The following is a 15840-nucleotide window of genomic DNA, read 5'->3' as shown; positions in this document are numbered from 1 at the left end:
TCGATCTCTGTGAGACATCAATTTGTTCCTACTTCTCAATCTGATGTTGATGTGAATCCTAGCTCAGCAATGTAAATATAACAATAGGAAAGGCATGAGAGAACAGGCACAGCATCAGCTCGTGTCCTCCATCTGTGCCTCCGTCACATCCCTCCATTGTGTGTGCATTTTTCCTGGACTATATTCAGAAATGACACAAACAATGGCAGCCTGTGTATTCTCAATGTTTTCATGTGGTTTGTGACTCACTGGTTGTGCGTTGTGGTGACATTGTGCGTCACATCCTGAGATTTTGACTCGAAATTTCCGACTGAAGTTTGCCAGTTTGTCTTTGGTGGACAGAGCTCGAAATCAGACCTCAGTTCTTTGAAGGCGTGACTTCACATTTTGAACACAGGACTGATGCTTTATGTCCCAAAACCACGCATGTCCTCTCTCTCACGCACTTACAATGCATTAGAGTTATGAGTATGTGACCCCTCTCTGTTGTCACATGATTGTCACAAACCTTAAATGATATTTGGCATTTCTTAGATATTTCAGAAATAATATTGTTTGAGGTGATGAACATCCAATTACATTTAAATTTTCTATTTTAAACCTGATAAATAAAACCTGCATCATTCTGAGTCATCTTTTTCTTCTTTTAATTTTTCTGGTGCATAGCTAGCTTTCTCGGGCGATACTTTTACCACCAAGAGTGACATAGTTTGAAAACATCAGCCCTTGTGTGTGTGTGTGTGTACATGCTTATTAAAAGCTTCATTGAGCCTTTAGTAGTCAAAACCTCCACATTGTACCTTTAAATAAAGACTTGGATACTGAGATATGACTAGTTTCATGTGGTTTTCAAGTCAAACTCTGTCTCTGTGAACATGAATCGTTTTTTTTCACAGAGCTTTAAATAAACATATTGATCCACAGAATAACAGTAAACAGAGGAGAGGCAGTGAGACACGGAGAGGTGTTCAGGAAGAAAGAGGAGAAGAAGAATCAAAGTGAAGAGAAAGCCACAGAAGGAGACGGGAGGAGGCTGGAGAGTGGCCTTGCTTTACAATAAGAGGATTACGAAGGGGCCAGATAATCCTCCCAGCATTCAGCAGGACAACGGAGCGAGCGGACATCTCATTCAGCCCGGCAAGTAAAATGAGGCTAATTAACAGCTAATCCTGACCACTGCCAAAATTACCACTGTTTTTGAAGCTGGGGCACAAGAAGGATGGTAATAAGAAAAGTGAGAGGAGAAATGAATTACTCTCCTCAGTTTTGTTCTCTTCTTTTTATCTCTTGAAAAATAAAATTGAGCTTAAATATGAGCCCCGGGTCCTTCTTCAATATTGGTTTTCTTTATTACCTGAATTTTTCTTCAGGTCAAATGTTGGCCCACTTACTCCACTTTGGTTTGGATTTAGTTTCCATTATCATGATTTAAGCAGCGTTTGCTCTTTGTCCAAGTTCGGATCTGAATAAATTACTGATCAATTTCAATGATTAATATCCTGTGAATTTAAATAGATATTTATTGGGTGATAAACTATTCATAATTGTTTCTCCTGTATCTATAATGTCAAGTCTCAAAAACAAACATTAGATTTCACTTAGAAAATAATGAGAATTAAGCTTCATCGTCTAAATTAGAATTTTAAAAAGAATTGCTTGAATGCTTGTCTCCTCCTGCCCATGAGAACAGTTTGTGTATTTGCATACTTCAGGTTCCTGTCTGTCCCTGATCCAATTTAACAGACTCATCTTTGCAAACAAGCTGAGGCCCGCCTGAAAAAAATAAATAACTGACAATAATTCTCTCCACCTGAAAGCTTTCTTGAAATGAGGAAGACCTTTGGGATAAAGGCAGCTAAATTTAGATGGCTATATTTTGACATGATAGAAGATGTCTTTGTGTAATGTTTCTTTTTTGGGGGGGGGGGGGGGGGTAATGACGGCCATTATTGGCTATGACAGTGTCCCAGTGCCGAGAGGGTCTCTGTACGTTGTTCTCCAGGTCAGGATTTGGGTGGCTATGTGAGAAAATCACAGAGGAGCATGCACTATAATTCTACCTGATGAAACTAAATGACGGTACAGCCAAGCGTCTGGTGCAAGCATGTTAAATGCAATGAGAGGAACTTGTTAAGGGGACTCAGAGGGGAAAACCAAGAGGGAAATAATGAAGTTTCAGGATGTGAAATTAAGAAACACCACATTAACAAAACAAGTGATACAGCAAAATGATTTTGTGGGTGAGTTAACTTAGTAATAAATGATGGAAATTAATCAACTTGAAGCCATAATATGAAAAAAAAGACAGATTTTCCCCCAAGATTGATTCTCAGGTCATTGTGAGAATAAATCAAATATTTGGTTTAAAGTGATTTTTGATCAAGAGGAAAACCAAAACTTGGGGTAAAATCTCATTGAACAGTGACACACAACCATCAAATTGTCACACAGCCAGCCCAAACGACCCCGGAAGAACAGAGAGAGCACAGCATACCCGACGAGGAGTCGGAGGATTTTAGAGCAAAAGACCAACCATCAGGGGTCATTGACGCACAGTGAGGTAAGCGCAGCTCCACGGGCTTCAAAAACTTAAGGCCATGAGGTCCACACATCACCAGAGGGCTGAGCAGAGTCTCTCCTGTGAACACAAACAGAGCAGGAAACAAATTAGAAACACACAGGCAGGTCTTAAGTGCATTATTGCCCTATGGTTCCTGTAGGCTTGTGGTTTTACTGGTATAACTGGGAATAAAATGAACTACAACTATTTAGGCTAATAAAATAAAGTTTCATGTGATTCGGTTGGACAATCATTTATACTGAGATTTATTGAATTGCCAAGTTGATTGATAAGTAAGTGCCAAGGTCCATGAATGACGAAACAAACATCTCTTTCACTTTTGATATGCTTACATCCCTCACAGTGCACGTACAGAGGCTTCTGTCAGATAAACACTATAATCTGTTAATTATTCATCACATGAAGTGCCCCTGTAATAACTGATTTATTAGATTAGACTAAAGTTCATCATGCTTGTCTGGACCAGTCCGTCATCGACATCCCAAAATGGGACCTGACAGCAGTGTTGGCTGGTTTAGTCACATTATGTCAAGGTACCAACGTAAAGAACAAACACTAGAGGGAGCACAACTCAACACCCTTTTCTTATGGTCATCTGTAAAATTAATAAAAAACACCTTAAATACTAAGAATAGAAACAAGTAATTTCTTCAATCACTTCCTAACAGGAATGTGCACACAACATGATCATACATTCACCTTTTAAGTTGATATGGTGAACATATTCCTAATCAGTGGCTAATTTCCATACACAGCAGAGTAGTTTCATTCTGTTTCAGCTGTTATTGGTCTATATCAACTGGCTCTTGAGCTGCTTTAAGTGCTTCACTCTGTCAACCAGCTTGTTACCCAGTGTTTCTGTTTGCCAATGAACAGTGAGTGTACAAAGGGTTTTTGGAGCTTCTTCACACAGGGACCTGCTGTCGCTGCCAATGAGGCTACGAGAGCAGTGTGAGTGAACCGAAGAGTAAATTTACAGACTGGACAGTTTAAACAATGAGTTGAAATCACTTCAGAGCTCAACCAAACAGACGGGAGCATTGTGTTTGGGTGATGTTTCTCTGTAGGTTCATCACTGTGAGTGACTGCTTTCACATCGACTCGTTTGCTTCTCAAACATTGTTTTTAAGAATATTGACTACCGGTATATATAATTAGAGTAAATAATCCAATAATTGCCACTGAAATCAGATATTGGTGATAGTCTCTCAGTCAATGGTTAGTATAATGTCAATCAGCACAGTCCTACTGGCGATCCAGCACATCTACCCAAAGACAACAAGCATAGTTTAACTTAAAACACTGAAACTAGACATTTGAACTGGCTTCATAAAAACACCCAACAATTTAAATTTGAAAAAAGAAATCCCTCAGACGTCTTCATTCTTACCTTTCTCTTTGTCGAGCGGTGGCAGGATGCTGTTGTCTCTGCAGACCTTGAAGTAGATCTCCTGCTCCACACCATCAGGGATGGCGCCCTGTGGGATTATTATGCTGACACCTGTCTCGATGGAGCTCAGGACGCCACCGTTACTGTTGAAGATTCCTCGAGCTGTTGCAACTACTGTGTGGCCCTCATCTTCATCTTCATCATCATCCAGAGCACTGGGGCTGGAGACAGATACCTTCAGTTATCTTGCATTCACATTCGCCTAGCTACTCTTAATTGAACCAGTAGTGAGTGTGAGATTGTTACCTCACTGGGATGGCCTTGGGCACAGCGTTGATGTTGTTGTGCTGGTATTTGGAGCGGTGGTCCATCGTGCGTGTGAACGTGTCCACGCCGCTGTCATGGTCCGTGTTCTGTGGCTGAGGATTCACCTGAGGCTTCACCGGGCTGGAGCTCCGGTCCTGATTCAAACAGAGAGGGGTCCAGAGTTAAATACAAAAAGCAGCTAGTACACCTGAATACTGGAATAGGCCTTTGTACGGTTAATGTTTACTTTCTCACACTTAAGTGATTCCAGTAACAATATATGAAAGAAATGTAGCCTCTTCTGCCTTTGCCAGTAAAATAAAAACACACAAAATGTGGGTCCACACTAAATTCAACAGCGTAACCCACCATGTATCACTTAATTGACCCAATTTACTGCACTAAAATGAGCGTTGGCAACACTCTTCTTACCTTTGGAGCAATCTCAGGCTTGTCATTGGGCAAAAGGTTGTGGTTGAATTTCGGACTGTCGAACATGCGTGCGAAAGGCTTGGCAGAGGTGGTGTAGGGCTTGGGCGCAAAGCGGTTGTAGCTTGATGCTGCTGGAGCCACAGTAACTGTTTTTGGAGGCTGGTCACTTGTGCCATTAACTGGAGACTTCTCAGGGAAACTCTTATGCGGCAGGAAGTTGGTCTGGACAGTTTCCTCTCGGCCAGGAGGCTTGGCTATGGATGGATAAACAAGAGTCATTGAGTGGGAGTTGTAGTCTTTGTGTATATTTTGATATGTTTAAAAACGATGTACATTTTGGTAAACACATCAGTCAGCGTCTCTGTAAACATCCAATAATGTCTAAGACAATATATTGACAACTGTTTGTTCTTTGTTTGGAATATTTGATGAATGTTACCTTCAGGTTTGGGCAGTGTGGCTGGTGGCAGCGACGGTGTAACCTGGGGAACAGGCTCATATTTTTTCTCCACTGGACTTGGTTTTTCCACTGACTCCGTCCTGTATCACGAGACAAGATTTTGACGGTTCAACAAAGGTGAAAAACATCCCTTTATCTATCTAAGAGGATCTAAATATATCACCATGGTAGTATGCCTCCACCAACCAGTCAAATTGCAGGGCACATGGTCACAATCTCAGTTTCTGCACCCGTGGTATGGCGTTGAATAACAGAACTGCTTTACAGAACATTATAATAGTGAAGCTAACCTTGACTGTGTTGATATAAAATCTCATCACCTTATGATTTCATCCTTTTAGACATTAGTGTTGGATACTGTCGCAATTAGCATCTGAATTCTTGGGGGGGGGGGGGTTAAGAACAAAAAAACGGTTTTCTGAAGTCACAGTGACCTTGACCTTGGCTATGACCACTAAATTCTAAAAAGTCCAAATGATCTGATCCAACTGAACGCAAAATTGTATGAACCTGCCCCCCCAAAAGTTTCAAGCCACGTCTGTTTCAGGTCATTAATAGGACAGAGACAATTCATTAAAACATTAACTATGCTTTTGGAATGGGGATGGGTCTGAGCATTACCTGTAGTTGTTGTGGGTTGGTTGTGCTTGTGGCTGGGGTTTGGAGGGGCCAACTTGGAGACGGTCAAAATAAGACAGCTGTTTCCTGTAGTAGTCCTCGTCCTCATCAGGGTCGTAATGGTTGGAGCGCACAATGTCGTCAGCTACATTGGGAGGTTGCTGTGGCTCTGGAGCTCTGAATTGGTGTGGAGGGGAAAAAAGTAGAATAAAAGGCGTAAAAGTGGAAGAACGTACAACGAAACAAAATAAAGGTGACTCAGCATCTTTTTTAATGATCTGAAAAATTACTAATTGCACTGTTTTATTCTCACAGAAAACGTAGCATCAGCAGCATTAGTATTGTTTAAGCTTGAGCTTACCTAAAGGTCTTCTCTTGATCCAGGTTGCTAAGAGAATTTGCTTTAGGGATTACTCCACCTGCTTTCAAGGGTAAATCTGCTGCCTACAAGGGTAAAAGCAACACACCTTATTAGTAGAATAATAAAAAACATAAATAAAATGAATGTCTACCTCTAATATGCTTATTAACAAGATGTTGAAAATGAAAGGTACAATACAAGTTATGTACCCAAATTACTATTGTAACTTCATCAGATCAAATGATCAATATCAAAACAGTTTACCCTGGTTCCAGATGGATCCCCGGTTTCTCTGGCTCGGTCTACGGACACAGAGCGTTTGTTTTCGAACATCTTGACTCTCGTCAGGACCGACTGGTGCCGCATGGCTGGTTCGTCCTCTCGTGGCTCATCTCTGGCAGGTGCAGATTTTGTAAGGTCCACAGGGGAAGGTGAGGAGTTCTCTGCTTTCGGAGGAGGTGTGGGGCTGGTTTCAGAGTTCACAGGAACAGGGTCATACTGCTGAGGTTTGTAACCTTTTTGCTGCGGCGCTGGTCCCTGGTTATAGGCAGGTCGCTGGGCAGCTGGGTCAGGGGAGCGGGCAGCATCAGGGTACGTACTCAGGTGAGAATCCTGGTCATAGTGCATGTCAGGCCCTGGTGCTGGAGGATCATCATAACGGACAGGTGCAGGGCCCGTTGGTTTGCCATAACGGGGCCGCCCGTCAAATCCCTGCTGAGGTGGGGGCTCGTCGTAGCGGAGAGGAGGGGTGTAGTGGGAGTCAGGGCCGTCACCGTATGGCAAACGGGGATCGTAGCCCTGAGAATTGGCAGTAGAGGGCGGCTGGTTGTAGGGGTTCCACTGTTGCTGGTCGTAGTGAGGCACACTGTTCTCGAAGGGGGGGTTAGAGTCATAGTCATGATACTTTGGTTCTCGATAACCACCTCCGCTGCTGACTCCACTGCTGCTGACATCATACCGACTCGGGGGGTGGTCGTAATCTCTGTACGGCTGCTGGTCAGGGTGATATCCCTGCTGATGGTTGTAGCCCACAGGCTTCATACTGTGACTGGTTCTCCCTATGGTGTCTGTGCTGTATGGATCCTTTTGAAACATCTATTGGAAAAATACACACGAGAGGATCAGGTTAGAATGTGCACAGGTTCCACTAACATATAAATGTAAAATATGATCTTAAAAAAACTCAGACAGAAACGCAGTTAAAAGACGAGAAACGGAAAATATTAAAGTCCGTGAAAATTAATTGCAGAAGAAGAAAATGAGAAGGGAAAGACCTGAAATAGAGAAACTGAGAGGGAGGGATTACTGGTCAGATAATACATCAGATTCAACGGAAACTGCAGCACCAAAACCCATTGTAGCTTAAAAAAATATATAAATCACAATGTACAACAGCACACTGAAATTAAATAAAGTTCTTTAAAAAAAAAAAAAAAAAAAAAACGTCAACAAAACAACAAGTTCCATTTTTCATGAATCCTGGGTGCCCTTGTCTTCACTTCATGTGGAAATGGAATATAGAAATTTGAACTACGTATAAAGGTTAATTTAAAATTTGCCCAATAACTGATGGTTTAATCATCATCATCGTGGAGTGCACCACATTCACAAGGAAAAATGTCACCCACTGTCTTGATGCAATTATGATGGCAAATTAAACAGCCACAATAATATTTAACAGTACAAGCACATAACCATTGTCCAAAAAAAACATATTAAAATCATCATATTTAAGAAGTAACCATTAATTATCCAATCCAAACCTGAAGAACATTTCTCTTTAGATTGGTTGGAAAATTACTGGCTACTTTCACAAGGAAACGATCCATTCAATCTGACTGATAAAAAACAGCACAGAGCTACGTCTAGTGGTTAACAGAGAATGAGGCAAACAGGTCGGAGCCATGCAGAGAGGATAAGCAACAGTGAGAGCTGCAGGATGTCCACTGCTCTTCTACATGTAGCCGAACACATACAGCCATCACCTCCGAGCCCACTGTTGTTTACCATCGCACTCTTGCACGTGCACTCTTGCACACACACTTTTGCACGACCATTCACTCGCACACAATCTCTGTCTCTTGTGGGCAGCGCTGTGGTCAGCACACATGCAGGGCGGAGGGAAAGAGAGAAAAGCATTGCAGCAGGAGGTAGGCAGGTAGGCAGGTAGACAGGAAGCAGCAGCAGCAGCAGCGGCACAGGAGTTCTGCCAGGTCAGACCGAGCTGAGCTGAGCATGGCCGAGTCACGGAGCATCCAGAGACGGTCAGATGGATACCTTTGGTTCAGAACTGGCCAGTCCAGACTGTTGAGGTTCTGGCGTGACGCTCTGACGGGCTAGCTCAGGGGTGGGCCTCCTAAGCGAGCCAGCCTCTGGGTCGGGGCTTGGCTGCATGTGGGGAGCTGCAGGAGCCTCGTCAGGACTCACGCCCCCTACAGTTTTTACAGTAACGTCGACAGCAGGGGGCATTGTCTCAGCCAGGGGCTCAGGCTGCTGGGGGAGGCTAGGGACGGCAGCGGCCTCTGCTTTCTGTGAAGTGGTTCAGAAATGTTTAATAACACGTGCTGACACACTACGGTGCAGTACCAACAAGTGCTACCTGCTTCACAGCCCCTCTACTTTGATCTGCTCCTCACTTGAGCCTACAGCTTACACTGATACAAACAGCCAACAACCAGACTTCACATTTAACAGTAGCTGTCGATCAACCAGTGACGGATGAGGGTTAGGAATTAGCAGCAGGACAAGTTTTCATTGCAATAGAATACTACTGTGATTTTAATTCTACAGTTACAATACAATTATTTCTTTTTGTTCCCTTCTTATGGTGATTAACACATCATGAGATGACAAATGTTTAGTTTGGTTATCACACGGGCCAATCGGGTATTGATAAATACATTTCACAGTTACACTGGATTAACATGGGCATTGCCAACATGCAGATAATACTGTCTTGGTGTCATACTGTCACAGTCTCAATCACAGAAAAAAACAAAGTTAAGAAGTGCACATAGGTGAGTACTGTAACACACACTTGGACAAACAGGTTTCTCTTCTCAGTGACATCAGCAACAGTCACACCGATAAGCTTGTCGTTACACAGAGTACAAGAGTAACAGTAAAACTTATCAAGTTCTCCTTTTCAAAAATAAAAAACACACACTCACAAACATCAATCAACAAACATATAGAGGAAAATAGATTGAATAAATATTGTAATAAATATAGATATATATATTATATATGTATAATATTTATATATTGCGATAAATACCTGACCACGAAAGTTTTCACTTTGCCACTGATACTGTTTTGTAGATAGAGAGAGATTAATTGTAAAAATAAAAAAACGCCTTCAATAGCGCTTCCAGAAAACCCTTCTAACGCACACAACGTCCTCCAGACAACAGGGGAGACGTACACCTCTCAGAAACGCTACCTGCTGCGGCACTGGTGCCTTGAACCCAGCCGGGTCGATGCGGTTCAGGGGGTCCGGTTGCACCGTGTGCTGGTAGCCAGCGTAGCCAGGGGGCTCTTGGATGACGGGTGGATCCTCACGGACAGGCTCAGAGGAGCGGGTGATGGCAGGCTCCGTGGGTGGACCCACATCGTCATTCAGTGTTTCGTCCAGCTCCTGGTCGGTGTAAGCTCCGCCCTCTGTGTCGGTGTCCTCGTAGTCGGAGGTGTGGCGGCTGTCGGTGCTGTACATGGAATACTCACTACCTGGTGCCGACAAGTAGGACAGACGATCGTCATGGATGTCCAGGTCGTCCTCAGCTGCCCCATCAGCCTAGCAAAGAAAGAATAAAGTTAGACGGAGAAGGACAATTCAAGTCTGCAAATTGCCTTTCAGATTAATTACGTACTCTCGTTTTGATTCACACCCATTTGTCTGTGTGTGTGTGTGTGTGTCTGTGTGTGTCTTACCTTGCCCTCTGAAACCCACACCAGCTGGTTCTGCTGCTGCTGGATATTGTCTTTCAGTGCTCCGAACCAACCATCGTTCATGTTGTTCAAGTTAATGGTGGCTGAATGCACAAAGAGGGAGGAGCAAAAGAGAATAAAAACATCCGGTGACAATTTTTCAATAAGCAATTCTCTCCCAGCATAGGACCATAATTTAAACCTCATTTTAGACATGCCCTTGAATATGCACTAAGCCATCTTGACTAGATTGACATTGTGTTTGTAAAATTAAATGTGGAATCATAGAGCAGGTCTACCTTATAGAAGATGAGATAAACAACTCATTTCAGAGGCATTTGCAGGAAACATCAGTATCTCATGTATTATACCTAACCTCAGGATTTACCAACATCAGTTATCTGGGTTTCTTTTTCCCAGTGAGTAATTTTCTTAAAAATTATTATATGGCCTGATTTTGAGAATAACTGAAAAGCATAGAGATACAGATGCAGCTCACTGTGTCACAGGTGTTTATACAGAAGATTGTGTAAGGAGTTCATGTGTGTACTTTAAAGACTGAATGTGAGCTTAGAGAAGCCTTTTTACGATCTCTCTAACATTTTGATTATCAACAGAAGCTCCTAAAGCACAGTCTCCCCACATCCCTTGACAGGACGCACGCAGGCTGAGAAAATGGGCCTGGGAGTGCTTCTGTGTGACGGCCAGTGCTGAATAAGCTTTTTATGAGGAGTTTGACAGAACAGGGACGGACACAACAAGTGCTGTGCAGCGACAGCATCAAACACTGCGGCACTCAACTGTCAACTATCTGTGAAATGTGTCCACGTGAAATCTCTCCCATTCTCATCATCCCCCTCTCCCTCCTCCCCCCCCCCCATTTAATCACCTATCTACTCCCCTCTCTCCCTTTTACTGGACTCACTGGTGAAGAGGTGGTGGTTGTTTTTTCTCAATTTGAGGGCTCGATCATAGAGTTTCCGGGCACTCTTCCTCGACTCGGGGCAGAGGCGGGTCCTCATGGTCTTGACGCCCTGCTTGGTGTCAGGGTTGACGAACACCACAATGGGATACCACTGAGCGTAGTTCAGACGGTCCACTGCATTCGGGGTGATGTCCAGAACGGCGTGCTTGTCCTATACAGAAAACAAACAAGAAGAGACACACAAATGAGGTGTAAAAGTGCTTATCGGCCATGGTTTCTTACGATTCATAACATGTTTGCTAAGGAATATAACAAAGTGATATATGTTAAACACTCTAATGATTTATTTTACACTGAAAAAAAATCTATAGCTTGAGGTCAGTCCATCACTGAACCTGCCACCATAAACCTTTGTGGAACTTCAAGCACCTAACAGTATTGAATAGCAGTGTACACCAGAGGGCTGCAGTGAGTTGGAAATCTTATTGTGGCTCACTGCCGTATCTCATTGCCGTAGCAAATCTACCAAAACATGTTTATATCTTAATCTTTTGTATCCTGTGGGATATTGTTATAACGTGTGTGTGCATTTAGATATACTTACTCGGTCAATTATCTGTTTAATGGTGTGCAGGCGGATGATGCCAGAGTTTTTCTTGTCGGTTCCTGCATCCCTGGCTTCGCTCTCTATGGACGAGAAAAGGACAGTTATTGCATCACATCAGCACGAGAGACAAACAACAATAAACACGCTGTGCACCAATTAGACGTCTTAGTAGCGTGCAGTTGTCGACTCCCATGAATAGAGCTTTAATTACAGAATAATAATCTCCGTACAGGAGAGGACAAGTGTACGTTCATGAAAACAGCTAGATAGCAAAGTCAAAATGAGAACAGCAGCCAATCCATGCAGTAGTCATTAGGTCATTTGGGTGGGTTTTAGAAAATGAAATTCAGTGTGTGTAGTGTGCGTGCAACTGCATGTAACAGTATAAATTATGGTGCAGGAAATGTGTTATGTGAGCAACACTGAAATGAAATATGCACATACAAGAGCAGGAGGGTAATTTGGGTTTGATGAGAATACAGTGTCATTGTAAGCCTGAGGGATTTAAGCAAGGATGTGTAGAGGGGTTTGTGATTCAAACAAAGATAAGCAATGGTTTCCTGCCTAGAAACAGAAGACTCAAAAGAGGGCAGTCATCTCACCAGGTTGTTCAGTAAAGTCATGACTTAAGGCTTTAACTTATAAAATTCTTATAGGATCTGTGATTAACCTGGCCAGAGCTATCCAAATCATTTTCATAAATAATAAATAAAAAATACAGCAATGCATGCAGAGGTTCAAGCATATGCAGCTATCTTTAACAGGACATGTTTTGATTCAGTATCGTCTCTGAATTTGAAATGTGATCTTTGAGTGATCGGGACATTGATCTGTTAAGACACTTTATACTTCCATCACTGTATTATGAGAAATGGGACAGGCACAGAAACACAGCATTGACAGCTCTGTACAAAACCAGACTCTTAACTTGGAAATAGCATCAAGGTTAGTAGTGGTAACACAAGCCAACTTTCAACTGTGGTCAGAACTTAAAGCCATCAAATGAGGAATTATTATCATTATATTTGGAACAGAATAATTTTGGTCCTGCAATTACTTGAACCCACTGTTGCTCTACATGCAGGGTTATGCATACAAATATTTCTACATATCAACACACCAAATATATGGTAAATACTTTTTTATATTTTCCAAAGATTGTCTTCTAGTTCATGATAACAATGTGGTTAGTCTTGTCGGTATCAATTTGAATGCTTGAGAAAATACATGGATGAGCTCAACAGTTCTGAACATCATATAGAAATATATAGCACAAAGCCTCAAGCCTTAATTAGCGTTGACCTTTAATGAGAGCCACAAGTTAACTGGTATAAACTGCCACTTTGGTTAACTATTGTTTGCTGTGGTGTAAATTCGATGGCAAATTAGTGGAAAAAAGAAGGTGAAACAAATTCATTAAAATGTGTAAATAAAGTCAACATTTGCAGTCTCATAGGTTAACGTCAATATATACTTCTATGATTAATTTCTTATGACTTTTGCATTAATACATGGCATTTGTAAAAAAAAAGTTACTACACACGTCTCAGCTTTCACTGCGAATCAAACTCCACAGCTAAACCTGCTGCGTTGCTCATTCTACATAATGCAGCCTGCATTAAAGAAGGGAATACCAGTGAATTTAAGCACAAAATATATCCATTTATATTAATCAATATTTATACACAACCTCTACAACGAGGGACAGGAGAAGATATCACACTGACTTACTGTTATAGATACTACACAGTGCAAAGAGTGTTGAGTAAAAGACAAACTCACAATTAATCAAATCATATAGCAAAGTGCTTGTTTATCAATGTTGAAAAACTCCCAAGTGGGTTCACATGTGCAAATAAGATCTGCACAGATTCTGTTCAGTCTTTAGTTGATATATTTGCATTGGACATGAATATTATTTAGATTTAACAGCCATTTCAGGAGTTATCTTTCTTACTGCGAAAACAAGTCTCCAACTGACAGTGTGGAGCAATTCCTCTCTGTCAGTGTGATATTACATTTCTTGAGTCTTAGGTCTCCCGTTCCTGTGTTAAGTTGTGTAACACTTGGTATCACTGTTGAAATACACTGATAAGAGTGTTGCTGCCAATTGTGACGGCAAATTGAAAGTCTTAAATCGCGTGTTATTCCCCTCTGCACCTTAACCAGACACTGGCTATTGAAATCTACAGAAACGGCAGCTAGCCACCAGACACTACTTTTTAGATTATCTGCCATTCAATGAATCAAATAAAACAAAGAAAAATTGATGCACTAAGTGACATACTTTCCCCTCCTTGTTGTTTCTGTGTTTCTGAAAAGAAAATACAGTTATACAAACGTCATTGCAGTTGCGCAAAAAACATCATGGAATGGAATTACTTTTTTATGGGTGTGTTTAGAGATTGTGTGTGTGTGTGTGTGTGTGTGTGTGTGTGTGGTTGCAGAGACATGTGTGTTTGTGCTCTTAAACCAAGTGAAATTTAATAATAAGTGTTAAATAAAACCACACATTAAAGACGCAGTTTCATCAAGTAAGAAGAAGCAGACGAGGGCTGAAAAAGGAGTGTGTTCCTCTCCTCTGAGTGTGGAAGAGTAGAAGATAAACAAAAAGGGGGAAGAGAGAAGCTATAAATAAACAGTAGGAAATAGAAAAAAAAGACTCGATGAATGAGACAAAACTAAATTAAGTTGGGAATATCTCATAGCAGTGATAGTATTCTGGAGTTTGCTGTGCGATGTTGTGTCAATCCTTACAGCGAACAAGTCGGGAGAGTCACTGTACAGGTCACAAAATGAGATGGAAAACTTGGCAGAATAGATTTAGCTATCTTTATGTGTTAAACCTCTAATCTAAAAATACCTTTATAAATTCCCAGAGGCAAAATCTTTTCATATCCTGACCTTTCTTGTTCGTTCAAAAGAGCACCTCAGACTTGACAAAGTGAGTTACGTACATGTATGCATAATAATAATTTAGTCACTAAATCAACAGTGATTTCAGTATCTATTGGATACTGACCACTACTGTAAATATTTGATGAGAAGTAAAACAGCCCTCAGCTTACGCAACGTGATGGATATAAAACATTACCTCAGATCACCTAAGACAACCAGTCAGACACTACACAAAACATGAACAGCAGAACAGAGGGAGGCGGGTGATTTATTACTTACTTGCTAGTTCAAATATGTCTGGCTCCTCCCTGGCCAATTTCTCTCTGGCCACATCTGCTATCGGTCCAAAGATAACCACTGGCCTGAGGAACCCAGCTGCAAGAACAAGAACATTAGAAACAGTAACTAATGTATGAAATGGAAAATTGTGTCAAAATCTAAGTGAGATAACCCCCCGCCCCCCCATCCACTCTTCTTTAACATCTAAACATCTGTGCTGTGTCTTTAGGGTTACATTGCTATCTGTCCTTTGTTAATATAAGAATATATTTAAATATTAAGACCCACGTAATTTGCTCGATCTAAGAAATAGGGAAAAACTTTCCCATTCATATTTCTTTAAGCTATAAAGTTGAACTCTGTCATCTGCCAATTATTAAATGATCTGCTCTTACCTTCCCTCAGCACCACCCTCTCATACGCAGGGAACTTGGTCTGAACTGGCTGCGCAGACAAGTCCTCCCTGCTCTTCCGCAAATTCCTCTTGGAACTTCGCAGTCCTCGGAATCTCCAGAAGTCCGCTCTGTCGCCCCCTGGTGTTTTGGGGAGGGTGTACTGCACACTGGATAACTGCTCAGCTCTGTGCAGGAAAAAAACGAGAGTTGGGTCAAGTGTTAGGACTTCAGTCATAACTGCAGGGATTCTGAATCAATCTACTGTTTGGAGCAGAAACCATGGTGGTATACCGTCAAAGTAATTATAACACCATTGTACATACTAAACTCTAAATGGTTGTCAAAGTGATTATGATGTATTTGCCATCACTGATTAAAAATGTTGATGGTGCATAAAGAATTTAACATGGATTAAAAGCCATTTTAGATTTAGGCTAATTGAAATGCTGTCTTAAAGGCTAGTACAATATAATTCATAACTCAATAAAGTGATATCATCATATATCATTGTGTATATGTCAATATGTTAGAAAACAACCCACGGGGATAAGGAGAAAGGAGAAAGAGGCCTTAGGGCAACAGAAGCAAAGCCCTTCTTCCCACAGGCTTTGAATAATAATGGTCTTTCTTTGATGTACTGTGTATTTTTTTTAAACGTTAT

General features: G+C 41.6%; 1 protein-coding gene across 7 annotated transcripts in view; it reads right to left on the bottom strand.

Annotated features, from left to right (window-relative positions):
- tjp1a (tight junction protein 1a) overlaps nucleotides 1-15840 on the bottom strand; it is a 49219-nt gene that overhangs the window by 3140 nt on the left and 30239 nt on the right. For 2 of the 7 annotated variants that reach the window (XM_061068747.1, XM_061068748.1), the window contains exons 14-29: nucleotides 15180-15364; nucleotides 14785-14880; nucleotides 13895-13921; nucleotides 11605-11687; nucleotides 11001-11211; nucleotides 10079-10179; nucleotides 9591-9941; nucleotides 8426-8677; nucleotides 6413-7243; nucleotides 6149-6231; nucleotides 5791-5964; nucleotides 5149-5249; nucleotides 4710-4963; nucleotides 4278-4432; nucleotides 3972-4192; nucleotides 2495-2638 (exon numbers count right to left, since the gene is read on the bottom strand). In XM_061068747.1, the coding sequence (XP_060924730.1) occupies nucleotides 2495-2638; nucleotides 3972-4192; nucleotides 4278-4432; nucleotides 4710-4963; nucleotides 5149-5249; nucleotides 5791-5964; nucleotides 6149-6231; nucleotides 6413-7243; nucleotides 8426-8677; nucleotides 9591-9941; nucleotides 10079-10179; nucleotides 11001-11211; nucleotides 11605-11687; nucleotides 13895-13921; nucleotides 14785-14880; nucleotides 15180-15364 (3269 nt within the window). The remainder of the gene's footprint in view (nucleotides 1-2494; nucleotides 2639-3971; nucleotides 4193-4277; nucleotides 4433-4709; nucleotides 4964-5148; nucleotides 5250-5790; nucleotides 5965-6148; nucleotides 6232-6412; nucleotides 7244-8425; nucleotides 8678-9590; nucleotides 9942-10078; nucleotides 10180-11000; nucleotides 11212-11604; nucleotides 11688-13894; nucleotides 13922-14784; nucleotides 14881-15179; nucleotides 15365-15840) is intronic. The other 5 variants (XM_061068750.1, XM_061068751.1, XM_061068749.1 and 2 more) reach the window with 5 other exon arrangements.

Source organism: Limanda limanda, chromosome 3 (genome assembly GCF_963576545.1).
Source record: "Limanda limanda chromosome 3, fLimLim1.1, whole genome shotgun sequence".
Classification (NCBI taxonomy): Eukaryota; Metazoa; Chordata; class Actinopteri; order Pleuronectiformes; family Pleuronectidae; genus Limanda; species Limanda limanda.
The sequence above is the reverse complement of the archived record's forward strand: the minus strand, read 5'-3'. Positions and strand labels throughout refer to the sequence as shown.